At 43.4% G+C, this 27,227-nt stretch overlaps 1 protein-coding gene across 1 annotated transcript; it reads left to right on the top strand.

Moving 5' to 3' along the window:
• Positions 1–202: 202 nt before the first annotated feature.
• Positions 203–27,073, top strand: LOC117540274. Its single transcript, XM_034206870.1, has 8 exons — positions 203–293; positions 3,249–3,406; positions 12,008–12,264; positions 14,490–14,577; positions 18,429–18,541; positions 20,845–20,991; positions 21,192–21,279; positions 26,911–27,073. Exons 1-8 carry the CDS (start codon positions 203–205, stop codon positions 26,947–26,949), a joined length of 981 nt encoding a protein of 326 aa, XP_034062761.1. The 3' UTR covers positions 26,950–27,073.
• The last annotated feature ends 154 nt before the right edge of the window (positions 27,074–27,227 follow it).

Raw genomic sequence — 27,227 nt, 5'->3', positions numbered from 1 at the left:
CAATGCTTAAACTTGCCCTCTGTGGGTGCGCTGCAGGTACAGTGCAAGTCTTCTTCCAGACACACAGTGAAGTAATGCAGGAAACATGCTCACTGTGTCCTCTCTGACCATCTGCGACACACCCGTCCGGCCCTAAGGATCATGGGAAGCTCGAGGAAGCTTTAGATTGTGTTTGGAGAGAGCGGGTCAAAGTCAGAGGAGCATGAGGAGGTTTTTCCAAGCTCACAGGGACGAGGACTTCAGTCAGATCCAGTATCTGACGGCCAAGTGCAGCCGCCTGGCGCACGACAGAGGTGAGTCCAGAAAGTTACACATTTACATTTCAAATACTGAAATACTGTAGTTATACTTTATTGTCTGTAATGTTACTTAACTCCGTCAATCCTAATATTGTTACTGTACTTGAGGCACTAATAACTAAAAGTTGAAATAGAGAAAGACCCAGATTCAGTTATAATGACAAAATAAGTTATAAAGTACCATGTCTGAGTACAAGAGTAATGTAATCTAATGGAAGTGTAATTCAACACACACAGTACTGTGGTATCTAAAAGTACTTGGTGTTCAAGTTTGGATTCAGGCAATACAATATATGAAAGAAGCACAAAAAGGTTAGAGAAAAAGTCATTTGACCTGTGAGAATAACATTTCTCATTTAAAGGGGACCTATCATGCAAAATGCACTTTTGTACGTCTTTTATACATGAATATGTGTCCCTGGTGTGTCAGGGAACTCACCAAGTGTCAGAAAACACAACCCTCTCTCTTTTCTGACATCAGAAAAGGGGTGCTCCGCCTATATGGGCAACTCTCCACCTATCAGTGGAATGTGGGGTTGGGCCACGGCCGGCCATTGCCGCTCGAAAGCGCTGGAGACGCTGTAGTACATATGCCAGGCCTGTAAGTGGCGCTGTAGTCTGTCACAAAAGAGCGAATGGTTGCCATGGTTGCCCTTCTGTTTATTCTCCGCTGTGGCTCTTTTTCTCCCTCCCAGAGGCAAGCACTGTAATTCTCTCCGGTTAGTCCACCAGCAGATGACAAACTCCCACCTCTCCGCCTCTTCCAAGGAACGAGGGGACCGTGCGGCAGAGTTTCAGTTAAAACATTTTTCGCCGGTCAACATGTCCGTTAAAGTTTAAATCTTCCGGACAAAATTAGAAAAGTGCCAGTCAAAGGTCTTCTTTGTTATTTATTGAGCTTTAAAACAAATGAATAACGACTCTTTATAATCATATATAAGAATAAAACACGGAGGACGGAGATCTCTTTTTCTCCCTGTCTTCTGAGCAGCTGATCAGAGCACGCTCCCCTCTCCTGCAGGGGGGCGTGGTCAGCTGCAGCTCACAGAATCAGCCCGTGCAAAAACAGGCCTGGAAAGAGCAAATAGAGCGAAATGAGGCATGGCTAAAATGCATGATCTGTTTGGTATTTTGAAAAAAAAAACTTCACAGACATGTTTTATATAGGTATGGCCCGACAATATATGTTTCAAGTATAGCATGATAGGTCCACTTTAAAGAACAGAGCTGTTACTGTATGAATCCTTTTGTGCCTGTAATGTTATTCATTCCACTAATTAGTAATGTTATAATTGCACACGTGGCATAGTTTAATGTTGAATTAGCAAAAGCTCCAGATTTAGTTAAGGTTAGTTTATTGATTTAGCACATTTGAGACACAAAGGCAATCCAACAGGCTTTACATACGCACACACACACAAGAAAACTAAAATAATAACTGAAAAGAAGACAAATCATAAAAGCCATAGAAAGCAGTTAAAAACTATTTGAATACAGAAAGGTTTTTATCCTCAACTCAAAAATGGTAATGCCGTTATAAAGCTTACAAGGTACCATATTTAATAACATACAGTACCAGAGAAATGTAAGTGTAATCTAATCTCATGTGTAATTTAAAAAAGCACTGAGGTTTCTAAATGTACTTTTTGGTGAAGTATGCATTCATGCACTAAAATTAATCACTTTCAGAAAACACAACTGACAAAGACTCAAGCTGAATATTAACCTGTGTTTCCTGTGCACATTGTCTACAGTAGGTAATATAACTCAACCTGCTTCAAAGGTCATGACTTGAAAGTGAAACTGTTTGTACTGAAGCCTTAATTTACTATGTGTGCAGATAAGATATCATTAAATTGTCCCCATGTTTTATTCTAGGGCAACAATTGCATAATTGTTGGTAACAAGTCATTCATACCAGAAGCCGCCTGATTCAGGCTCTTGTCCCTGCTTTTACAAAGCTTTGGAAACACACTCTATAATTAAGCTTTACTTCAGCTTCGGGATCATTAAAACATGCTGACATCATTTGTTAGTAAATTATAATAATACAGATATGTTTTAGTGTGTTCACATGGAGATCTGTCCTGCATTGCATGCTTGTAAAAATCAACAGAACAACATTAAGACGACATAAAATATCTGTGAGATTAAGAACCTGCAGTCATCAGATAGACATTATACAATACAGCAACAGAAAACACACGCACACACGCACGCACACACACGCAAAAAGAGCTCAGGCTTGCGTTCATGTTAAGTTTTGGAGGTTTAGTGTGAGTGTATGACGTATAAAAATAACATCCTATATCCTGTTTAGACATTTCGTTCTCAACAAGGCACAGATGAATGAACAGTATTTATAAAGAAAATAGTCCTTACATGAAACTACCAACAAAGTCCGTGGATTATCTTCAGTAACCGGGTCATGATTTCTGTAAAGAGACATTGCTTTTGAGTTTTTCAAATGCATCATATTTGGATCTTTCTAGTTCTAGTTTTATTATATTAGAGATAAGGCAGACATCTCCACCACTGATATCTCCAACACTCGCTGGCAAATCCTGATCTTTGTGAACCTTTGCTAATGACTATAAGGAGTTGCAGACATAATGACAGACCCTAACTATGTGTACTTGATGAGGACAATAACAACGTGAGAAATTAGACAAACAGATCTGAGATCCAAGAAGCATCAGTCTAAAAAGTGTAAAAACCTCCAATGAGAGAAAAAGTATTTCAATGCCAGAAACGTCGGCCGCTGACATGTATAACCCTGCATTTAATGTGTTATGGCTTTCAAACATTATGGTTATTTTATGCTGTGGGCAGTAAAACATGCTTTTTCATTACCTTCCATTAAAACTAGTGGCACAGACTTTGCGCTTTATTGAAAGTCCTCTGTGGTGGAGCAGTCCAAACCGGACTTGGTGTTGTTTGTGTCTGCAGCGGTGCTGGACAGGGAGTTCCTGCTGTCCAGAGAGCGGGAGAGGAAGCTGCAGAATGATCTGGAAGCTGCAAGCGCTCAAATCTTCCACCAGGAGCAGCTGAACCTGGAGCTGAGGATGAGAGAGGACCAGCTGATCAGCAGGATGCACCGGCAACAGGTGGGCGGAAGAAAGGAATTACATGTCTGTCGAGGAAAGAAATAATCTCATTGCGTGGGGGTAATGTATTTATAGTATATAGGCCATCTTATAGTCAATACTCATATATAAACAACGGGTCAAATAAATATGTGCATCTGAAAAAAAGGCAGTAGTGGTCCCACAGAAATGTATCACACAGGTCGGTGTCGTGTCAAATTATCATATTGTGGTGCCACGTTATAGGACATCATTCACCTCAGGTTATTGTGTTGCAACACGGACCCGTTAGAGAGGGCACCGGAAGCTAGGTTCATTCATGCTATCTTCACAACGAGTAACAAGCTAATGTCTTACCTGTCTGAATGTTACCGCCTCCGACTCCCATTCATCGGCTCTACACTGGTGACCCTGACGTTTTCGAGAAAGTTTCCGAAGACTCAATGAACATGGCTAGTAGCGATGTTTTTGTAAAGCTGCCGGAGTTTTGGGAGCATGCCGCTGCGGCGTGGTTTGCACACGTGGAGGCGCACTTCGCCTGCCGAAAAGTCCGTGATGGGGATTTGAAATACTACTATGTAGTAGCAGCGCTGGGAAGCTCCACGTCATCCAGGTTGGTGGGATTTATAGCTGACCCCCCACACCATGGCAAATATGAGGCGATTAAAGCCCTTCTCCTTAAGACATTTAGCTTATCTGCTAAGGAGAGGGCCCGCCAGATTCTTGACATTCAAGGCCTAGGGGATAGCGAGCCATCTCAGCTCATGGAGAGGATGCTAAATCTGCTAGGAGGGGAAGATCCCCGGATTTTATTCATGGGGACATTCCTACGCCACTTGCCTTCCCGTGTCCAGACGGCGCTAGCCAACACGTCCATTACAGAGCCCCGTGCATTGGCTGAAGAAGCCAACCTTTTTTTCTTGGCTACCCAGCAGCCCGGTGCAGAGACGCTAGCTGTGACACTCAGCGCCCCCGCAACAGTCAAGAAAGTGTGGGGGAGACTGGACACGACAGCAGCAAGCCAGCGTGGAGACACAGGAGATTGTTTTTACCACGCGCGGTTCGGGACTAGCGCGAAGAAGTGTGGAGCCAACGGTAGTGGCCCTGAGCGTTGGCGGCACGAGCAGGCTTCTCTTCGTCAGCGACAGAGTCTCGGGAAGCTTGTTTTTGTGTGACACGGGAGCTCAACGGAGTGTAGTTCCTGCTTCGAGGGAAGACGTCGCTCGTGGGGGACATGGACCGCGGTTGACGACGGCTAATGGCGGCCGCATTCGCACATACGGAGTGAGGCCTATGTGTTTGTGCATTGGAGGACAACGTTTCAAATGGGATTTTGTGACGGCAGACATTTATTTTCCCCTCCTCTGGGCGGATTTTTTATGTGCTCACGGACTCCTTGTGGACGTTAAAAATAAACGCTTGGTTGATGCCTTGACGTTTTCCTCCCTCACACTTGGCAAGGCAGCTTACGACGTCGCTGTGGGGCTCGCTGTCGGGAACGGACATTTTTCTCAGGCTGTTGGCTGACTTTCCGGACCTGACGCTGCCCACCTTCTCCGCGCTCACCACCAAGCATGGGGTGGAGCACCACGTCACCACCGAGGGTCCCCCAGTCTACGCCAGGGCCCGGCGGTTGAACCCTTCTAAGCTTGCAATAGCGAGGGCGGAGTTTTCAACCATGGAACGCCTGGGTATCGTCCGCCGTTCTGACAGCCCCTTGGGCCTCCCCTCTACACATCGTTCCCAAGCCGAACGGTGGTTGGCGCCCGTGTGGGGATTACCGCCACCTCAACGACGCCACGACACCTGACCGCTACCCAGTGCAGCACATTCAAGACTTCTCGGCACATCTGGCCGGTACGTCGGTGTTTTCAAAAGTGGACCTGGTGCGTGGTTACCACCAGGTGCCCATGCATCCCCTGGACGTCCCTAAGACAGCAGTGATAATGCCGTTTGGACTGTTCGAGTTCCTGCGGATGCCTTTTGGGCTCAAGAACGCCGCCCAAACGTTCCAGCGCCTGATGGATTCTGTGCTGCAGGACCTGCCGTTCGTGTTCGTCTACCTGGACGACATACTCGTTGCCAGCGTTTCGGTGGAAGAGCACCTGTCACACCTCCGAGCCCTTTTCACGAGGCTCAGCCAACACGGGTTGATCATCAATCCTGCAAAGTGCCAGTTCGGGGTGTTTGATATTGACATCCTCGGACACCGCGTCATCAAGGGCGGTGCAGCACCCCTGCCGGCGAAGGTGGATGCTGTTGCGGCTTTTCCTCGCGCACAGCCCGGTCACTCCGTGAGTTTCTGAGGATGGTGACTTTCTACCACCGTTTCATCGCCCGGGCCGCTCACATTATGCGGCCGCTGTATGAGGCTTTGAAGGGTACGACCGCCGTCCAGGCGATCGACTGGACGGCGGAAGCTGAGTCTGCTTTCACGGAGGTCAAGACCGCGTTGGCTCAGGCGGCCCTGTTGGCGCACCCATCGTCCACGGCTCCCATCTCCATTACCACAGATGCATCGGACTACGCCGTTGGTGCAGTGCACGAACAGTGGGTGGAGGGCGCTTGGCAGCCACTCGCCTTTTTCAGCCGCCAGCTGACGCCCAGAGAACGCAAGTACAGCGCTTTTGACCGAGAGCTCCTTGGACTTTATTTGGCTGTGCAGCACTTCCGTTTTTTGCTGGAAGGCCGTGAGTTTACGCCGTTTGTCGACCACAAGCCGCTCACGTTCGCCATGTCTAAAGTGGCGGCGCCTTGGTCGGCACGTCAGCAGCGGCAGCTTTCCTACATCTCGGAGTTCACCACAGACATTAAGCACGTGACTGGCAAGTCGAACCTGGTGGCAGATTGCCTCTCCAGAGTCGTCATCGGAGCCGTCCAGTTGGGCCTGGACTATACTCGCATGGCGGCGGACCAGGTCATAGACCCTGGCCTCCAGGCTGAAGGTGGAGGGCGTGGGGCTGCGCTTGGAGGACGTGGTGTTCAGCAACGCGGGCGTTACCCTCCTGGGTGGGCCCAGACCAAGAAGAGCCCCCACTGCCCTCATCTAGCAGCGATATACGATCATTTTCTGATAACGATGAAATAGCCCCGCCTCCCTCTCCCCACCTCTCCTGCTGCTGGGCTGTCAGGAGAAAAACAATGTTAACGGAAACTCTGCCGCACGGTTCCCTCGTCCCTTGGAAGAGGCGGAGAGGTGGGTGTTTTTCATCTGCTGGTGGACAGTCCGGAGAGATATACACAGGGTTGGGTTGTAACGGAATACATGTAACGGCGTTACGTAATCAGAATACAAACATCAAGTGCATTCAGCTGGCGTTACATTTGAAAACCAAGTAATCTGATTACAGTTACTTTCGTAAACCTGAAGTGAATACATTTTGGAATACTTATTGGAATTATTGGTGGAAAAGTTTCCTCACAAAATGCAATATTCATTACCGGCAGAACTGTGTGCACACTGCACAGCGCTGCAGCATGTCTGTGAGGCCCCGCCCCCGCACGCAGATGAGAGAGATCTCTTTTTAAATATATTGAAAGTTATTGTCGAAATGATGACGGGATAAAATCAAAGTGAATGGCCTGCTGCTGCTGAATGCATGGGGCAAGTGACTGGAAAAAGTTTTAAAAGTTATTACATCGTTTCAGATATAAATAATAATGATAATTCATTCTATTTAGGGGCGCCTTTCAAAGTGTGGTGCAGATGAGAAAGCTGTCCAGAATGACACCAAGATGTTGTGTTTGTGCTCTTGATAAGCCATTAAAACAGTAAAATACGTGTCTCCTGTTCACCAAAACATACCCATCTGTTATGAAAAAAGAAGGTATTCCAAAAGTATTCTAAAAGTAATCTGCCACCGGTACCGGCGGGGATTGTTGTTAGCTTCTGATGCGCAGAAGAAAAATCTGGCCCACCCTATTTTTTACAGGCCCACCCTAAAGTACATTTCTGCCTACGCTACTGGCACGGACTGTCACACCCCGGCGTTAAGCCTTCAGTGCGCTTGGTGGCCGCGAAGTTCGTCTGGCATGGGCTGAAAAAGGACGTGAGGCTGGTGAGTGCGTCGCTTGTCAGCGCGCTAAGGTGCACCGCCACACGAAGGCGCACCGCCACACGAAGGCGCACCGCCACACGAAGGCGCACCGCCACACGAAGGCGCACCGCCACACGAAGGCCCCTTTGGAGCGTTTCCTGGTGCCTGAGAGGAGGTTTGACCACGTCAACATCGACCTGGTTGGTCCATTGCCCTCCTCTCAGGGCTTTTCCTACCTTCTCACCATGGTGGACAGGACGACCCGTTGGCCGGAGGCGGTTCCTCTCGTGTCAACATCAGCCGCAGACATTGCCCGGGCTTTCATTGCGACGTGGGTGTGTCGTTTTGGCACCCCGTCAGACATTTCCTCGGACAGGGGCTCACAGTTCACGTCCGAGCTCTGGAATGCAGTGGCGAGTGGTTTGGGGGTTAAGCTGCACAGGACTACCGCTTACCACCCTCAGGCTAACGGCCTCTGTGAGCGGTTCCATCGCTCCATGAAAGCGGCCCTCAAGGCCGGCCTTACGGATGGTAGTTGGGTCAACAAGCTGCCTTGGGTGATGCTGGGCCTGAGGACTGCGCCTAAGGAGGATCTGCAGTGCTCCACGGCTGAGTTGGTATACGGTCAGCCGTTGAGGGTTCCGGGGGATTTCCTCCCCAACGCATCGGCTCCCTGGTCGCCGTCGGCCCAACGGGCTTTCCTGCTGGACGCCGCTGAGACCTTTGCTCCGATCCCTACTACTCAGCACGGTACTCAAGTGTGCCGGGTTCCCGCGGAGCACGTATTCATCCGGCACGACACGCACAGAGGCCCCCTTCAACCCCCTTACGATGGACCTTTCCGGGTTTTGGAGCACGGGGACAAGCACATGGTGGTCGACCTGGGTGGCAAAGCCGAGCACGTCTCGGTAGACCGGGTGAAGGCTGCTCACCTGGACTTAGATTTCCGGTCCCTCCTCTTCCGGGGGCCGCACAGGCGGATGCCGCTTCTCCAGCTCCCGTGCTCAGGAGTCGTGGGGGTCGGCGCGTCGTTCCTCCCCGCCGCACAGACTTTGTTTACATGTGAATTCTGAATGTTCTTTGATAATAAAGTGTGGAGTTCCATACTGAACACACCGCCTCCAACTCCCATTCATCGGCTCTACAATATAATAATTTAAAACATATAGTCTTATGGTGCATTTCCACTGCAGAGCGTAGCGCGGTTTAAGCGTGCCGTGCCAAACCCGGCCCGTTTTTGGTTGCGTTTCCACTAGGCGTAGTTCCAGCTAGCGGGTAATTTTTCACAGTTTTTCTGGCCCTCCAAAATCGAGGTTCTTTCCGGGCCAACAACCGGGCTGAGTATGCTAAACTAGTGAAAGAATCGCTGGCAACTACAACAAAATTAACATATTTTACCGTTATTTAATTGTAATACACGTTTCAAAATGATGCCGAAGTAACAACATACTGATACCGGTTAGTAAAAACCATGAATTAATGCTTTGACAAGTCTGCAGACAGACGGCAGGCGAAAAACCTTTTAAAATGCGTGTTTTCTGAATGGAGATCGGCTAAGCTAACGCAGTATATGCTCCGTCCGTCCACACTCACAACAACGGCCTACAGACATAAATAAACCAGCGACTGTATTCTCCATGACACAGACAGTCTGTGGTTTGAACTTGTTTAACTTTTGTCTGAACAGATATGAGGAGCTGTGAGCTCTGAGTGCTAACAGCTAACGGCTGATGTTGGTTTTGTGGTTTGCATTGAAGATTACGTCACGGCTCCGCCTACACTGCATTACTATAGTTACTACCCCAGTTCCTAAACTGTAATGGAAACGCAGCATAATACTCTGATTGCCTTTTATTTGGGATCCATTTCACTTGTATATTGACTTTCTTTGTTACTTTATTAAATATAACAAAAGACAAACTTTGTCCGTGAATCATTTAAGAATTCCCTCCACAGTCGGTTCACCTTTAGCAGCAAGAGTAGTACTTTATAATTAGATTCAAACTGAAGTAAAGCTACTCAGGAAAATAGAAAAAACTCGGAAACAAACTATATGCAATTTATTATCTCGATATATTGTATTCAGGTCTTAAATAGAGCCACTATTTGACTAATTGTTCTCAAGTGGCCACAAAAACTACTTCTACATACATTTTTCTATATTTTATGTTGTGGTAAAAGATTTGTTTTGCCATTGGGTCCCTTATACATGATGACATTAACATTGATTTGGAGCCTTTTTCCATAGCTGATTCATTTAAGTCCAAATTCACTCTTATTATGGCTTTAGTTTTGGTCTCCACCTTCACCTGAGATTAACATCTGGCTCTTTACCTGCTAACGTTCCACTTTTTCCCCCAGCTAGGCTCGAATGCTTTTGTCCTTGAAACATTAACAGTGGATTTATTTGTTTGCTGAAAAAGCTGCCTGCTTCAGCTGGGACAGAAACCAGACATCAAATGAGCCGTAAAAACCAAAACGATTAGTTAATAAAAAGATTGAAAAGTTCCATATATCCAGAGGGTTTGCAAATATTTCTTCACCATGAGCTACTTCTTCACCAAATGACTTTTCCCAGAATAGCTGTATTTGAACCTCAATCATTGATGTTACAGTTGAAGTCTTGTAAGGAAAACCTGACTTTAGGGACAATTTCTGTCCAATTTAGAGTTATTTTACTTTAATTTGTGTAATTTGAGCTCGTAGCGCTTAACCTTCGTACAATCCCATCATTTAAATGCACAAAGCCATGACCATAGCAGCGAGCCACCAATGCTGCAATTACTGAAATTACACTGGAATTGGGCTACCAGTAAGTGCCAGTGTTAACATACTGTAAAGGCAGAGGCTTTGGCACTGGGTAGCAGCTTTTTAGGGGCTTTTGGCTCCTCCACACAGGTTGCTTAGAAGTGAGCTGTGAGCAGTTTAACTAAAGAGGGATTTTAGAAAAAAATGTCACCAGGAAAGAAAACAGACGAGAGAAAACCCAGAAAAAAACACTTGACTTTGTGTTCCAGAAATGGGTTGTTTTTTCTTCTTGTTTCAAGTCTCAGTCATTTTCAACTTCTTAACTTTATCACTTTATGACGGAAGCAAACGAGCAGCTTCTCTTGAAACCCCGATGGTATTTGTTAGAGATCGTTTCACTCGCTCACTTTCCATAGATCTACATCAGGTTTGGGCTTGTTACAAACTCTCTAACCTTTAGGTGTGTTTTATATCTCTCTGTTAAATAACTTAATCCTATGATCAGAACATCCCCAGGGAGATTTGAAAAAGTCACGGAGTCCTCAGTGATACGTGATTAATATGAATATTTAATATGTGCTATTTACTGTATGTTGTTTATATTTGAGTGTATTTACCAATCTTATGTACGCATCTGATTCGGATGAGATCAAGCTATTTCACTATTGAAGTGACAATATCAAGACATACTTTAAAGGGGACCTATCATGCAAAATGCACTTTTTGATGTCTTTTATACATCAACATGTGTCCCCGGTGCGTCGGGGAACTCACGCAGCGTCAGAAAATAAAACCCTCTCTCTTTTTCTCCGTACCTAAATCTCTAAAAATGGGGCTACAACGGAGCTGATCCAGATTTGCGTCCGATATGACGTAATATCTGAAATGTGGACCCACGGGCCAATCAGAAACGTTGCTATCAGAAACAATGCCCGACTGTTTTGGACGTAATATGGTCGTGTTTACATTAGCATCGCTAACACTCAGAGCTAACCTGTACTGGAGAGCATGTGTGTGAAGAAGCAGGAAGAGAGAAAAGCCTTTGAGCTCCAAACTGTTTCAGAGAGGATCCTTGATAATCCATGATATGGCGTTTCATCACGGCAGCATTTAGTTTAGACAGTAGCTGCCGGGTCCCGCATGAGCTCAGACCCCTCCTTTTTTATTTATCAATTTTTTTTTAAAGCTTTATACCAAAAATCAACACTTTTGAAACAGGAAGTGAAATAGAGGGATATGAGGCATGGCTAGAATGGGTGATCTGTTTGGTATTTTGAGCAAAACACTTCATAGACATGTTTTTTATATATTTTTATATATCTGAGACCTATGCTATTGCCTAATAATAGCATGATAGGTGCACTTTAATAACACTACTCTATAACGATATGTGCAATGTTTGCCAGGACTGTAGAATATGTACAAAATAAGCAAATTGCAGCATGGTTTTTATTTATTATCCTTAACTTGCAAGCAATGCTAAAAAGTTACCTATAGCATATTGTTTGTATGACTCCTAACTATGAAACTTTAGTAGATAACAAATCTCTTCAAATGTAACAGTTTAATGGTATTGTTAAACTCTAAGTAAAATGATGGTGCACATTGTAGACTTTGCACAAAAAAACAATTATGATATGAACATGATTCAGCAGAACAAAGAAAGCTACATTTCATTCAATAAAATCAATGAAAACCTATTTAAGTGTGTATAAACATTCTGCAGAAGGTATGTGAGTTGGTATTTAAAAGGTATAGGAGATGGCATTTAAAAGGTATGTGAGTTGGTATAAATAATATTCTTATCTGATGTGCTAGTATCTCCATGTGTCTGCAGGACCTGGTGTCTGCCCTGCAGCAGAGGGTGGGGCTGCTAGCGCGGGAGAGCTCTCGGGACGAGGAGCTGCTGAGGCAGGTCGGCTCGGAGCTGATGTGGCTGCAGAGCTCCGAGGGTAAGCTGGAGGGCCTGGTGGAGGAGCTGCACGCTGAGGCCCAACACAGAGTTGCGGAGGCAGTGAGCTTCCAGGCGGAGCTCCACGCAGAGGCCCAGCGCAGAGCCGAGCGGACGGAGAGCCCCCAGGCAGAGCTGCGCAGGTAGGCCCACTTTTCTTGTTATCTGAAAAATGAGTTATACAAACACTGTTGACATTTAGTGACACTTTCAACATGAGAAAATGAAAAATAATAGCTCATGTAAATTATATCTCAAGATAGATTCCTTGTGAGAAGTAAAAAACATTTACTATGGATGTTTAATCTGGAATATCAAGAAGACTACATGATAAAGAATGTAACAAAAATAGCTAAGAGGGAGAGCAGCGGTCGCTTATTATTTAGATTTCCCTTCAAACGACAAAGAAAAGTAGAAATGCAAACTGACCGTCCCGCCCCTTAGCCTATCCAACAAAGTGCTGGAGCGCTAGCCAATAGTGCGAGTGTTACAAAGTGATGTCACTATGTTCCAGAAGTAAACAAAGGAGTCCAATGGAGATGTTTCTGTTAGATGGCGGAGTGTAACTGGAGGGAACACAGGGCTTTTAGCCGTTGCAGACCATTTACATGCACTAAAACCTATAGAACACACTACAGAAAACCCCAAAAAGCATAATAGGGCCTCTTTAAAAAACAATCACTTTTAGTGGGTGTTCTTAATTGTATTCACTAAATATTAACATATTTTCCTTCTAAAATGTATAAGCCTTTACTGTGCTGAAGACGAGGACCACAGCTCTGCCTTTTGGAGGAAATACCTGAAGACATGTCTGTGGTCACCTCCATTTTTTTGTTACTCATGTTGAATTGTTGACAGTGTGATTTGAACACATTCCTCCATGTTCCACCCAGCTGTTAAAACCGAGTGAAATGTAAAAACAAGCATTAACATAGATAAGGGCGGCAGAAGAAGAAAATAAATGTTAATTTAATAAAAAAACACCACTAATGTTTGATTACCATCTGCAGTAAACTGTAGCCAAGTGAAGCCGTCAGCAGCTGCTCTGAAAACCCACAAAGTGTTCTCAGGACTGAAGGAAAACAGCGTACCTGAGATTCAGCAGAAAGCAGCGCCGCGCCTCAAGCTGCTGAGTTTAAATCCCCGTGGAGAGTTGGCTTAGTGTCAGAAAACCTTATCACATTATGATTCAGTCCAAGAAGAAATACATCTCCACATCAACAGAGATATTTCAATATTTTGTATTTAACTCATTGACTCTTAAATTAAATGCATTTATACAACCGTGAAAATATATATGTGTTGCTCCTCTGTGAAAGATTAGCATGATGGAGCAGGGAGAGGTAAAGACAGAAATCAGACGAAGATATGGAAGACACACCTGTAAAAACAATAGATAATAACATATTACATTTGCCTTAAAGCCCTTTATACTTCTTCGTTCTCATTTCAGTCATTTCTGCAAATGATTTGTTAATTAAAAAACTTAAATAATATAAAATAAAGATTATTTTAGTTTGTTTTAGTTGGAGATTTAACTGTACAGCACCATATAACACATTTTGTTTGTATTTAACCAACAAGTAATGACGTTATTTTAGATAAAAGTGTATTTTTGTAATGATTTTATAGGTTGGTTTTTGTGATGATAAATTCTGTTGTCAACGGGATTACTGGATCATTTTTACTGGCTTATTCTTGTGTATTCATGTAAGAAAACAGATGAATGTTGGGGAATCATTTGCTTAGGTATTCAACCTTTGACCCAGTTCATCATCTTCTCTTTTCACTGTCTCCTTTCCCACGGCATAGTTCTACAGCCTTGGGTATTGCTGCTATCTCTCTTAAGGAGGAGCAGCTTGGGCACATTGCTGTTGCCAGTTTATGACAGAGCACAAGCCGCCATGAGGTCGTTTACTGTTCAGGGACGTAGGTTCCCTGGCGCCCATTCTTTCCTATGGACGAGAGCTCTAGTTAGATTCAGGGTCCATAATTGTTTAGTCTCGCTGATGAAGAATGTTGATTATTACACTCCGAACTAGTTAAAACCTGGAGCTGCAGAAAGAGTTCTTCAGAATTGATTGTGGCATCTCAACTGTGTGGTCAACTCGTGGCATGTCGTGTGAATTCTCCGGCTGAAGCTCCAAATAAACCGTCAGTGTTTGCCATCAAAGCTCCAGCTCTCCTCGTGTCTCTCTCTGAGTCCTGACTCCTATTGCTTCAGAAGTTTCCCCCACAATGAATAGAGTTTTTTGTGCAATGGAAAGCGTGACAACTACATTGCTTTGATTACAATCCAACAGGCTAGTGTTTAGTGTTAAAAGTAAAAACAGATAAGATAACACCTTTCTGTTTTGGTCCCAAACAGTAAGACGGAGAAGCTGGAGGAGCTTCAAGACACAAACCAAACGTTGACAGAGAAGCTGAAGGATCTAGAGTCGGCTCATCAGACGGAGGTAAGAGAGCAGATCAGGAATATCCTGCTTTTCTCAGAGTCAAATCAAAGAAAGAGTCCCAAAAAAAACCTTCAAAGAAACCTCTTCAACAAGTCTTGCAACAGTGACCACGTCTGTTTTGTGGATCTGTATATTACTTTTCAGGGCTACCTTTCAATCCTTAAATCGTTAATATGCAATCATTAAAAGTATAGTTGCACTTATTATAACTTTTGTTTTAATTAAATGCCATATACAAGTGAGAAATTGTTGTCACAAGTTCCCATTATCCCTGTCAACGTAGGTGGGGAAACCAGCAAATATGTACATTTGAAAACAATAGAAGTTAGTCAATAATTTTGCATTTGTTTCAGCTATGTTGGGTGGACTAAAATCTAATTGAGTTATTGACTAACAATGTAGACACAGGAAGAACAATTGTTATTTCCATTTTTCAGTGATATGAAGAAAACACTTGGTAATTACTGCGTTTTGTGACTATATACTAATGCAGTGAGACATTTCCAGTTTATTTCTGTGTCTGGTCATTTACATAATTCATCCCTAACTGAATTATTCACACACATATAGGAGCAACAAATGAAACATGTAAATAACAACCATCACATAACGGCACATCAGAAGTCAGTGGTTGTAATGTGACTTTTCTCCAGCAGATGTCAGGATTGGACGCTTTCTTTGTTGGTCTGCTCTGCTTGTGCAAATTGTTTATAGTTAAGTAATGGAGTTTAAATGATTTTACTGTGTGTGTGGTATTTCTCTTTGTCAAGCTTGCAGCCAGCTCCTCCGATATAACGCAGAGCAGCCCATCAGCAGTCATTTTTAACACTATCTCAGGCCAGATCAGGTCAGCGTGTCAGCGTGCCAGCTAGAAACACAGAATAACAAGTCGAGTTATCATTACGTTCATGAAACATAAAACTTCAAGGTCCTTATTTATGTGTATTTATGTACAAATGTGAGTAACTACAACCACCCATGAGCACGCTGTACTTCAGATGCTCTCTGGCAGTGGGTTAATGTGAGTCTGAGCATTAGTGAGGCGTTTGTCAGGGGTTTTTTGGCTTGGAAGCCTACCTCCCTTCCTGGCCTCTGTTTCCAGCGCTCCATCAAACAGAAAGCCATCCAGCGCTCCTGTTATCATCTCTCCTGAGAGGCAGCTACTGAGCCTTAATGAGAACATGTATTTGCAATAAATAAAGTCAGTAAATGATTGTGAAAGTCCTGGGAGTTGGAGGTAAAATCCTACTGTGTTTGCTCATCTTTTTCAGATACGACAATAAGTTAAAGTTTATTTTCTGATCTTGAATTTCTTTACATGTCATTTTTCACATCCATTAAAATGTATGGGGACCAAAGAAAAAGGTTGTCCTGTTGAGATGGAAAAAAGAGTTTAAAATAAATAAAAATTAGATTAGGAGAACTTTTATATTTTTATTAAAACATGGAAAATACTTAACTTACAATGTGAGTCAACGGGTGACTGATTTTAATTACATTTTTAAAGCCAACTGAACATTTTATTAACATTTACAAATATGTAAAGATGCCAATAAGTGGACATGAATTATCTTAAGGAATACTTTACCCAAACTATGTGATTGAAATATAACTTTTACATTACATTACTTTACATTTAGCTGACGCTTTTATCCAAAGCGACTTACAATTCGACCAAGAAGATTCAAATTTGAAGAAAACAGAATCATATAAGTACATCAGGCTTCACAGAGCAAAAACATTTCAAGTGCTACTCAACTGGCTTTAGATAAGCCAGTCCTTTATTAGTATATAAGTGCTTTGTTAATAGTTCAATCGCTCGAAGTGGAGTCGAAAGAGATGAGATTTCAGTCTGCGCCGGAAGGTGTGTAAGCTATCTGCTGTCCTGATGTCAATGGGGAGCTCATGCCACCATTTTGGAGCCAGGATAGCAAACCCACGAGTTGTAACTTCAACAATTTTACTTGTTTTACAAACAAGGACAATACTTTATTATCAACAAGAGAAAGGATGTTTTTTTGCCTATAATATAATTTCCATTCTGGACAGGTGCGTGCATAATATCCACATCACTTAAAGGGGACCTATCATGCAAAATGCACTTTTTGAAGTCTTTTATACATAAAGATGTGTCCCCGGTGTGTCGGGGAACTCACGCAGCGTCAGAAAACAAAACCCTCTCTCTTTTCCTCCGTACCCAAATCTCTAAAAACGGGCTACAACGGAGCTGATCCAGATTTGCGTCTGATATGACTAGGGATGGGTATCGTTTGAAATGTATCGATTCCGATTTCGATTCCGGTTCTGCTTATCGATTCCGGTTCTTATCGATTCCCCGTTTCGATTCCAAAATTGTAAAATAAAGAGGTCAAACGTTTAGATAACAAAAATATATTTATTCTTAAAAGCTTTAACTGAAATTGTTACTAAAAAATATACATGCAATACAAATGTATTGCACAATAGCTGTGCTTTATTTTAACTGAGCTATGCCTGTGGCAAGCTATTAACAGGCATTACACTTTGCCTTTTCTTTTTCTTTTTTAGTGTAGTGGAGCCTCACTTCAGAGCGTTTACCGCGGCCTATCTTTGGTGTTATGAAGTGACTGAGCTCGTGAAATGTCTACGGGAGGGCGGGGGAGCATCGCTGCGGGGCAACTGTGGACCTCTGTCGCCTGTCAGCGCAATTTATATGATGCCGTTTAAAAAAATGAAGGGCGGTGCCGGCCGTCAGCGTACCGAGCCGGCCGTCAACGGCCCGCTGACGACCGGCCGTTCTGTGATTCTCCAGGTCCGCCCTGTATTCCACCGGGTCACCGCAGCACCGCGGTGCAGACGGACCCGCTGGAATACAGGGTCTACCGCGTTTAGGAACCGTTAAGCAGAACCGAAATTGTGTATTTTGTATGGGTACCCGGTACCCGGCATTTTCTTATCGGTTCTCATCTGGAACCGAGTTTCGGTTCCCAACCCTAGATATGACGTAATATCGGAAATGTGGACCCACGGCCCAATCAGAAACGTTGCTATCAGAAACAATGCCCGACTGTTTTGGACGTAATATGGTCAGTGTTTACATTAGCATCGCTAACACTCAGAGCTAACCTGTACTGGAGAGCATGTGTGTGAAGAAGCAGGAAGTAAAAAGGAACTCACCTTGTGGTATAACCGGCAAGAAAGAAAGCCTTTGAGCTCCATACTGTTTCAGAGAGAATCCTTGATAATCCATGATATGGCGTTTCATCACGGCAGCATTTAGTTTAGACAGTAGCTGCCGGGTCCCGCATGAGCTCAGACTCCTCCTTTTTTATTTTTTATCAATTTTGTATCAATACCCCAAATCAGCACTTTTGAAACAGGAAGTGAAATAGAGGGATATGAGGCATGGCTAGAATGGGTGATCTGTTGTTTAGATCTGAAACCTATATGCTATTGCCTAAAAATAGCATGATAGGTCCACTTTAAAACATTACATTGTCACCATCACACTGACAATTATAAAAAAGATCAACATATAAATACCAGGATGTTCACTGATGAGTTGGTCATTCTTTAAAGAAAATATAAACCCTGGTTCCAGCTCTTTAAATGTAACAATTTAGTAGTGTTCTGGTGTACTCTGCCTGTACTGACAGTATATATGTTGCTTTTGTACTGTTCCCGGATCTCAGGTCCATGCTGCAGCTGTCCCACCAAGTTAAAAGTGGGTTCAGGTGTTTTTTAAAGGTTTTTAAACTGATATGTTTGGAGAGACCCTGGGCTAGCATCTACCTAGTTTCGCTGCATCACGTGACCCCTGCTTTTATACTGTTAATCCACACTCTGAATGTGTGCTGTGGTCTCTCTCTGAGGTGAGGGGGCTGACGGAGGAGAACCAGCGTAGCCTGAGGAAGCTGCAGGGCACCGCGGAGCAGTTTGAGTGGCTCTGTCAGCAGCAGCGCTACTGGATGTGCTGTGTCAAGAGGTCAGTGTGTTCTCCTCCAACTTTTACACTCACAAAGAGCATCTGAGACGCAAGAGCTGAGGTGTACACTCGTTTTTATAAATGACACGTAAGAGGCCCTATTGTGCTTTTAGTGGGTTTCCCCTTTCCTGTAGTGTGCTCTATACGTTTGTGTGCATGTCTGCAAATGATGACATTACTATACAACACTCGCTCTTCTATTGGCTAGCGCTCCAACACATTGCACGTGATAGGCTAAGGGGCGGGACATCTCTAAGCGGTTGACTAATCACAACAGAGCCGGCCAGTTAACCAATCAGAGCAGACTGGGCTCTGGTTTCAGACAGAGGGTGAAAAGAGGTGCTGCAGCACAGGCAGTATGAGAAAAATAAAGAGCTTTTTGAACATTAAAGCATGAAGACATGTAGAGACACTACATACTGATATACACCTGAACATCAGCAGGAGAGGACTCTTTAAAGTAGAGACACTACATACTGATATACACCTGAACATCAGCAGGAGAGGACTCTTTAAAGTAGAGACATTACATACTGATATACACCTGAACATCAGCAGGAGAGGACTCTTTAAAGTAGAGACACTACATACTGATATACACCTGAACATCAGCAGGAGAGGACTCTTTAAAGTAGAGACACTACATACTGATATACACCTGAACATCAGCAGGAGAGGACTCTTTAAAGTAGAGACACTACATACTGATATACACCTGAACATCAGCAGGAGAGGACTCTTTAAAGTAGAGACATTACATACTGATATACACCTGAACATCAGCAGGAGAGGACTCTTTAAAGTAGAGACATTACATACTGATATACACCTGAACATCAGCAGGAGAGGACTCTTTAAAGTAGAGACACTACATACTGATATACACCTGAACATCAGCAGGAGAGGACTCTTTAAAGTAGAGACACTACATACTGATATACACCTGAACATCAGCAGGAGAGGACTCTTTAAAGTAGAGACACTACATACTGATATACACCTGAACATCAGCAGGAGAGGACTCTTTAAAGTAGAGACACTACATACTGATATACACCTGAACATCAGCAGGAGAGGACTCTTTAAAGTAGAGACACTACATACTGATATACACCTGCACATCAGCAGGAGAGGACTCTTTAAAGTAGAGACACTACATACTGATATACACCTGAACATCAGCAGGAGAGGACTCTTTAAAGTAAAGACACTACATACTGATATACACCTGAACATCAGCAGGAGAGGACTCTTTAAAGTAGAGACACTACATACTGATATACACCTGAACATCAGCAGGAGAGGACTCTTTAAAGTAGAGACACTACATACTGATATACACCTGCACATCAGCAGGAGAGGACTCTTTAAAGTAGAGACACTACATACTGATATACACCTGAACATCAGCAGGAGAGGACTCTTTAAAGTAGAGACACTACATACTGATATACACCTGCACATCAGCAGGAGAGGACTCTTTAAAGTAGAGACACTACATACTGATATACACCTGAACATCAGCAGGAGAGGACTCTTTAAAGTAGAGACACAACATACTGATATACACCTGAACATCAGCAGGAGAGGACTCTTTAAAGTAGAGACACTACATACTGATATACACCTGAACATCAGCAGTAGAGGACTCTTTAAAGTAGAGACACTACATACTGATATACACCTGAACATCAGCAGGAGAGGACTCTTTAAAGTAGAGACACAACATACTGATATACACCTGAACATCAGCAGGACAGGACTCTTTAAAGTAGAGACACAACATACTGATATACACCTGAACATCAGCAGGAGAGGACTCTTTAAAGTAGAGACACTACATACTGATATACACCTGAACATCAGCAGGAGAGGACTCTTTAAAGTAGAGATACTACATACTGATATACACCTGAACATCAGCAGGAGAGGACTCTTTAAAGTAGAGACACTACATACTGATATACACCTGAACATCAGCAGGAGAGGACTCTTTAAAGTAGATACACTACATACTGATATACACCTGAACATCAGCAGGAGAGGACTCTTTAAAGTAGAGACACTACATACAAATATGTCCCTGAAAATCAGCACAATAGGGCCCCTTCAATCCCTGGGAAAAGACCCATTCCACAGCTGGTCCTTGTGTGGCTTCTTTTATTTTAGATTTTCGTTAATTTACTGTAAGAAGAGATGCAGAAACACCCACCTTAGGGGTACGAATCCAATCTTTTTTTATCGTCTAAACCTTTTCTATTCTCTCAGCTTGTCAATGTGCGTAAACACATGTCTTTCCACAGATTCAAAGACTGCCTGATGGAAGAGAGAGACGCTCTGCTGCGACAGGTCATCCTGTTGAAGAAGAAGACACAGAAACTAAAGCAGAGGTTACGTGATGACAGCCAGAGCGTCCTCTGTCCCCTGCAGGACTCTAAATGCTGCGACTGGTAAGAAATCAGACAGATGCAACAAACAGTAAACTCATCACTTTCATCGTCTGAGCCAGAAATCAACTCTGGAGTGTTTTAAAACAGACTCCAAACATTCCTCTTTATCTCAGATCATTTGTATACATTTTCCATGTTGGCCCACTCCTACATGCTTTCCACTACAGCACAGTTTACAACATGTTTTTCTTTCGAAGCAGTTTAACGTTATGGGATGCCGATGCAGTCGCTGACCTGGAGTCTCAGGTGGAGAAGTCCAACATGCTGTATGCAGAGCTCTTTAACCAGGTAGTTTCATTTTCAGCTTCTTATGGTCACACAATTACCGTGCAGGACAGATATCAAAACATCACTTTAAAATCCATCTGTTTAAGCTTTAAAGGTCCCCTGTTATACTGTGTTCATCAATATATTATAGTTCTCAGATTTATACAAAACATGTCTCTGAAGTGTTTTGCTTGAAACACCAAACAGCATTACCCATAATCCCCTCCGTTTCAGCCCTGTTTCAAAAGTGCTGATTCTCTGTTACTTTAAGGTCCTTACACACCAAGACGATTTTCGGTGTCGATAGATGTCGGGCCGTCGATGAGCGCTGTGTCGCCCTACTCAGATTGGTGTGTACTGCACCGTCGTGTCTTTTCGGCCGTGCCAACACCTTCCCGCCGCCGATTCGATATGTTGAATCGGGAGGCTGTCGGCCAAAGAAATCACTCTGATTGGCTGTTCAGATAGCGAATCAGTGCATGAGAAGCGAAACGGAAGTGAGGGACCTAAACAAACTATTAAGAAGGCAAATCTGATATTTCCTTGAACTCCAGCTCTCGACTCAGGTTCGGGAAAGCCCCGTGAGCTTCTCGCTGTAGAGGGAAAATGGAACGCACGCTATTTGTTGTTTGTTTATATCACGCAGTCTGTTCTTCTTCTCTCATCATCACGCAGTCTGTCTTCCGGTTGTTGCCTCTTTTGAATGACAAATACACACTACCGCCACCTGCTGGTAAGGAGAGGTATTGCCACTCACGCATGCGCAGTTCGTACGTGCTTCTTGGCCGTCGGCTGAAGTCTTTGCGGTGTGTTCCAGTGCGACACATGGCCAAGACGCAGGAGACGTGAGGCGACGTCGTGAGGAGACGTGAGGAGACGTGAGGAGACATGAGGCGATGTGAGGAGACGTGAGGCGACGTCGTGAGGCAACGTGAGGAGACGTGAGGAGACGTGAGGCGACGTTCCGTCGGGACGTGTTCTTTGGTGTCAGTTTGGTGTGTAAGGACCTTTAGATGAAAATAAGGAGCCCCTCCCCACGCCCCTCTGAGAGATATTTGGTTAAAAATAACACAATGGTGCTCTAGGAGGAGATTCAGGTGGGTGGGAGTGGGGGTTACCTTGTTTGGTGTTTGGCTAATGGTTACACAAGCCAACAAATCGTTATGACATCATAAAGTGGCCAAAATCTGATCAGCTCATTTTCTGACAGGTTTTTATAGAAATGGATCAGGACAAAAAGAGAGAGAATCTTTGTTCCTGAAAGGTACTGTCTCTTCTACATCAACATGTTGATGTAGAAGAGACATGAAGAAGTGGATTTTGCATAATAGGTGACCTTTAAAATCCATCTGTTTAAGCTTTAAGTCCTGTGTTTACCAAACTATGGACGTGGTTTAGGTAGCTAACGATGGCACTGCAGCGTCCACAGACGTTGATCCATGTATTTTAGAAGGACCCTCAGGACAAGATCTGATCTGAAGACTGAAATTAAAGACCTCCAAAACTAACATGACTAATATTCCTCTAAGAGCGACTGCCAGTTCCTACAGGGCCGTTGTCAAACATCCAGAGCTCTGAAACCTCACGAGTGCTCGGCCTCATCATCGTTTTTGTCTTTTAGAGATGTCTTTAAAGCATTCATGCAATCACAGGATGACCGCAGAACGTTCCCTTTAAGACGATCCCAACACAGAGACAATCTGTCAGTCATTTGTTTTGTACGCCCATCCATTCAGCCCGACATTAAGACATTAAAGCGGCTATAACTTCAACAAAGGGACGACCATCATACAGCCTTTGCTTAAAACCAACTTTGGGTCTATTTACTCGTACTTTACCATTTGGCTGCACTTCTATTAGATTTTTGAGGGACCAGTATCTTCAGAGTTCAGAGTTTTCTTTGGATCAGTGACAAGATCTGGAGGGTGAAATGTAAGAAATCCAGAAACTCAATAATACTAATATTGGGCACAGCTGCCAGTCCTCAGTGGGTTTGTTTTGGTGCCAGGACTTTTTGAAGAGAACTCTGAACGCTCATGGGCACCGAAGGCTCATAAGTGTCTTTATTTAGTCTGTCGTCTGTGTATTTGAACAAAGAAATACGATGAGTACATTGTTCGGCAGCGTGAACGTACGAGGAGGGAGAAGGATCGGGCGTATATCACCGCTAAGGGGAATATAATCCAAGTCTTATTATTTTAATCATTACTCTCAAAAATGATCTGGGTACAATACGATTTAAAAAAAGCATTTCTTCCTTTAAAATCGGCAGTTTAACTATTAACCGATTGTAATTTACATTTCCAAAATGAGCAGCTTCTTTGCATTTCACCCCCAAAACATTAGACCTTTTCTTGCAGAAAACTCACTTTACTGTAAACTATGGAGATCAGTGTGTTTTTGAGCTTGAAACACACATTTTAAAGTATATTGGAGCAAAAAAAACTGGGGGCAAACATCTACTTAGGGAGGTGTGTGGCGCAGTGGGTTGTGCGTTGGTGTTCGTATCAGGGGGTCACAGGTTCAAACCCCACTGCAGTCAGCATGTCGTTGTGTCCCTGAGACACTTCACCCCAAATTGCTCCTGTGGGGATTGTCCACAGTATTGAGTATGTAAGTCGCTTTGGATAAAAGCGTCTAACAAGTGACATGTAATGTAATGTAATCTACAAATAGGGATTTTTGCCACTTCTAGGGTCTTAATTTTGTAGTTTTTATGTCAATTCGTTCAATAAGTAATACTAATATTGAACTAACCATGTTCCTGGCTGGTACTGTGAGTGCGGTAACATCTGCAAAAAACAACAAACCAAAAAACAAACATTTAGATATTTCCTGTGCGATGACAGATAATCCACAACCCAGATGTTCTGTGTTTGGTTTGGCCAAATAGTAAGACACAATCACTGAGACAATAGGTACACTTTCTGCGTATTGAAACCCCCTGATCCTTGTTTCTTAGATCTTATGTTGGTGAGTGAGATGTTATTGTAGCTGAAATTATGGCAAAAACTACAAAAACAAGACCCCATTTAAGTGGATGAATAAATGAATGTGCAGGATAAATATTATCTTGATTCATGAGATGCTTCTCATTTAAAAAGAGAAGCTTTGAGAGATGTTTGTTAATACATATTCAATGGATACGATGCACAGTAGCTGCCCTTTTGACTTGAATGGCAAAAATCTCTTTACCTGTCAGTCTTTAAAAGTGAAAATCTCAGGGGTGAAATCAGGATTTGAAAACACAGACTGGCCTCTGAGCTACTGCCAGTCCCCCCGTGGAGTAAGACATTCATGAAGCTGTTGCTCCATGGGCACTGGAGTCAAATCAGTCCTTTATTTCTCCTGTCCGTCTGCATTAAAAAGGTCAAAAAGGGCTTTGAGGGAACTTTTGATTGCAAAATATCTCTGCAATCAAAAGTTCTTCAAAGCCTCAGAAACCCCACAAAGAGCTCCTTCACAAATCCTGACAGGACTCTTTTATTTTGAAGATCCCAAAAAGGTGTTCGCTGTCCGCTTTTTGGGGATTTTTATAAGCTCCCACATCTCCAGAGTGACAACAAGCTTAGGGTTTTTTTTTGTTGTTTTTTTAAAATGTGCGGATGAGAGGAAGCCTGACAGGAAAGTACATAGAGCGGATTCTCGTGTGGTTGTGCCAAAGCTTTGAGACATCGCTGATACTTTCTGGGCACATCAGTTCTCTCTAGGCCTTTAGAGAGCGAGACGCGAGAGAGAGCAGAAGAGAGCGAGAGAGAGCGAGAGCGCTAGACGAGAGAGAGAGGAGGCGAGAGAGAGAGAGAGAGTAGCAGTAGAGAGAGAGAGAGCGAGAGAGATAGAGCCGGAGTCTATCTCTCATACGATCTCGCGATAGCTCTCTCTCTTCTGCTTCTATATGCGTTGATCTCTCTTCTCTCTCTCTCTCCTATCGTCTATCCTCTCTCTCTCTCTCTCTCTCTCTCTCTCTCTCTCTCTGTCTCTGTCTCTCTCTCTCTCTCTCTCTGTCTCTGTCTCTGTCTCTCTGTCTCTCTGTCTGTCTGTCTGTCTGTCTGTCTGAAAATGGCCGCCTCCCAAACCTTCCTCTTCCAGAGCAGCACAGAGATGACTAATAACGACTGGAGGGAGCTGAGTGCCAATAGCCTCTGTGCTTCTTTCCCCTCACCTCTCACAGGCTCTGCGCTGCATTTCTCTGGATAATTATTGTGATTGAGTGCAGATGATGCACAGTGCTTTTTTAAAAAAAAAATTTAAATGCAGAGCTGAGAGGAAGGGAAATGTAGCTGGAGGAGCGGGGACTGCCGGAGACTTGGAGGAAACAACCGTGATCAAACATATTACCAGCGTCCACATGATTTATGGTCACTGCAGATTTATGTTTTGTAGACGTGGGTATCACTGGTAGCTGCTAAACATTAGAGTAAAATGTAGAGAGAAATAGGTTAAGTAAACTTGACATTTCAAAATGTTTTGAGTTATTTGATTTAACTTAATTTTTGTAGTTTAAAGGGGACCTATCATGCAAAATGCACTTTTTGATGTCTTTTATACATCAACATGTGTCCCCAGTGTGTCTGAGAACTCACGCAGTGTCAGAAAATAAAACCCTCTCTCTTTTCCTCCGTACCCAAATCTCTAAAAACGGGGCTACAACGGAGCTGATCCAGATTTGCGTCCGATATGACATAATATCTGAAATTTGGACCCACGGCCCAATCAGAATCGTTGCTATCAGAAACAATGCCCGACTGTTTTGGACGTAATATGGTCGGTGTTTACATTAGCATCGCTAACACTCAGAGCTAACCTGTACTGGAGAGCATGTGTGTGAAGAAGCAGGAAGTAAAAAGGAACTCACCTTGTGGTATAACTGGCAAGAGAGAAAGCCTTTGAGCTCCAAACTGTTTCAGAGAGAATCCTTGATAATCCATGATATGGCGTTTCATCACGGCAGCATTTAGTTTAGACAGTAGCTGCCGGGTCCCGCATGAGCTCAGACCCCTCCTCTTTTATTTATATCGATTTTTTTTTTTTTTAAAGCTTTATACCCAAATTCAGCACTTTTGAAACAGGAAGTGAAATGGAGGGATATGAGGCATGGCTAGAATGGGTGATCTGTTTGGTATTTTGAGCAAAACACTTCATAGACATGTTTTTTATATATTTATATCTGAGACCTATGCTATTGCCTAATAATAGCATGATTGGTGACCTTTAAGCTTCGAGCCTTTCCCAATAAGGGAGCAGGAAGTGTTGAACTTCCTCATGTTTGTCTGAAATCATGTAATTATTTCAAATGACAAAAGTATAGATCTTTTGAGAATGTTCACCCTATGCATGCTGGGAAGTACTTGCCAATAAACACGTTTTAATTAAAAAAGCCACTGGATATTTGGTCAGCTGAAATCAAGATTACACATTTCTATTTTTAAATTAAACTTAAACTTTTTTTGTCAAGCTTGCCTGCTTTTTTCAACAGCCTTTTAGTATTAAGAAAAAATGAAGAAAGAAGTCCAATTTAACCTCAAAGGTATTTTGACCTGCCATTTCTTACCGGGACATTTTTCCTAAAGACATTTCTCTTTCTGATTTCGCTTCTTGCACATGCTTTGTTATCTTTGGTCATCTTCACTTACAGTTTTTTTCTGTCCTCAGGCAGGGAGTCCTATCAACGAACACCAAAAACCTCCTTGAGGACAGAAGCCAGGACTCGTCTCTTTTCTCTTCCCACCTTCAGCAGACCAGAAGAGAACCACTGGATGTTTGTGTGTGTGGTAGCCTTTGTGGAAAACTTCCCAGTTATTGTCATAAAAACCCGAAAAACCTTGGAAAAACAAAACATATTCAACGATTTTCTTCCTCCATTGTTCACCTGTCTTAAAAGGAATCTGCTTCATGACATACGGCTGAATAAAACCCTCCTCTCCTCCTTTGTTGTGACACATGTGGCTAACGTTCCTAAAGTCACATTT

This window comes from Gymnodraco acuticeps, unplaced genomic scaffold, assembly GCF_902827175.1.
Source record: "Gymnodraco acuticeps unplaced genomic scaffold, fGymAcu1.1, whole genome shotgun sequence".
Classification (NCBI taxonomy): Eukaryota; Metazoa; Chordata; class Actinopteri; order Perciformes; family Bathydraconidae; genus Gymnodraco; species Gymnodraco acuticeps.
The sequence above is the reverse complement of the archived record's forward strand: the minus strand, read 5'-3'. Positions and strand labels throughout refer to the sequence as shown.

Coding starts and splice junctions, on each gene's coding strand:
- LOC117540274 (XM_034206870.1), top strand. CDS start 203: ATGAGGAGGTTTTTCCAAGCTCACAGGGACGAGGACTTCAGTCAGATC. Junction 18,542..20,844: donor TGGATGTGCTGTGTCAAGAG/GTCAGTGTGTTC, acceptor GTCTTTCCACAG/ATTCAAAGACTGCCTGATGG. Junction 21,280..26,910: donor ATGCAGAGCTCTTTAACCAG/GTAGTTTCATTT, acceptor TTCTGTCCTCAG/GCAGGGAGTCCTATCAACGA.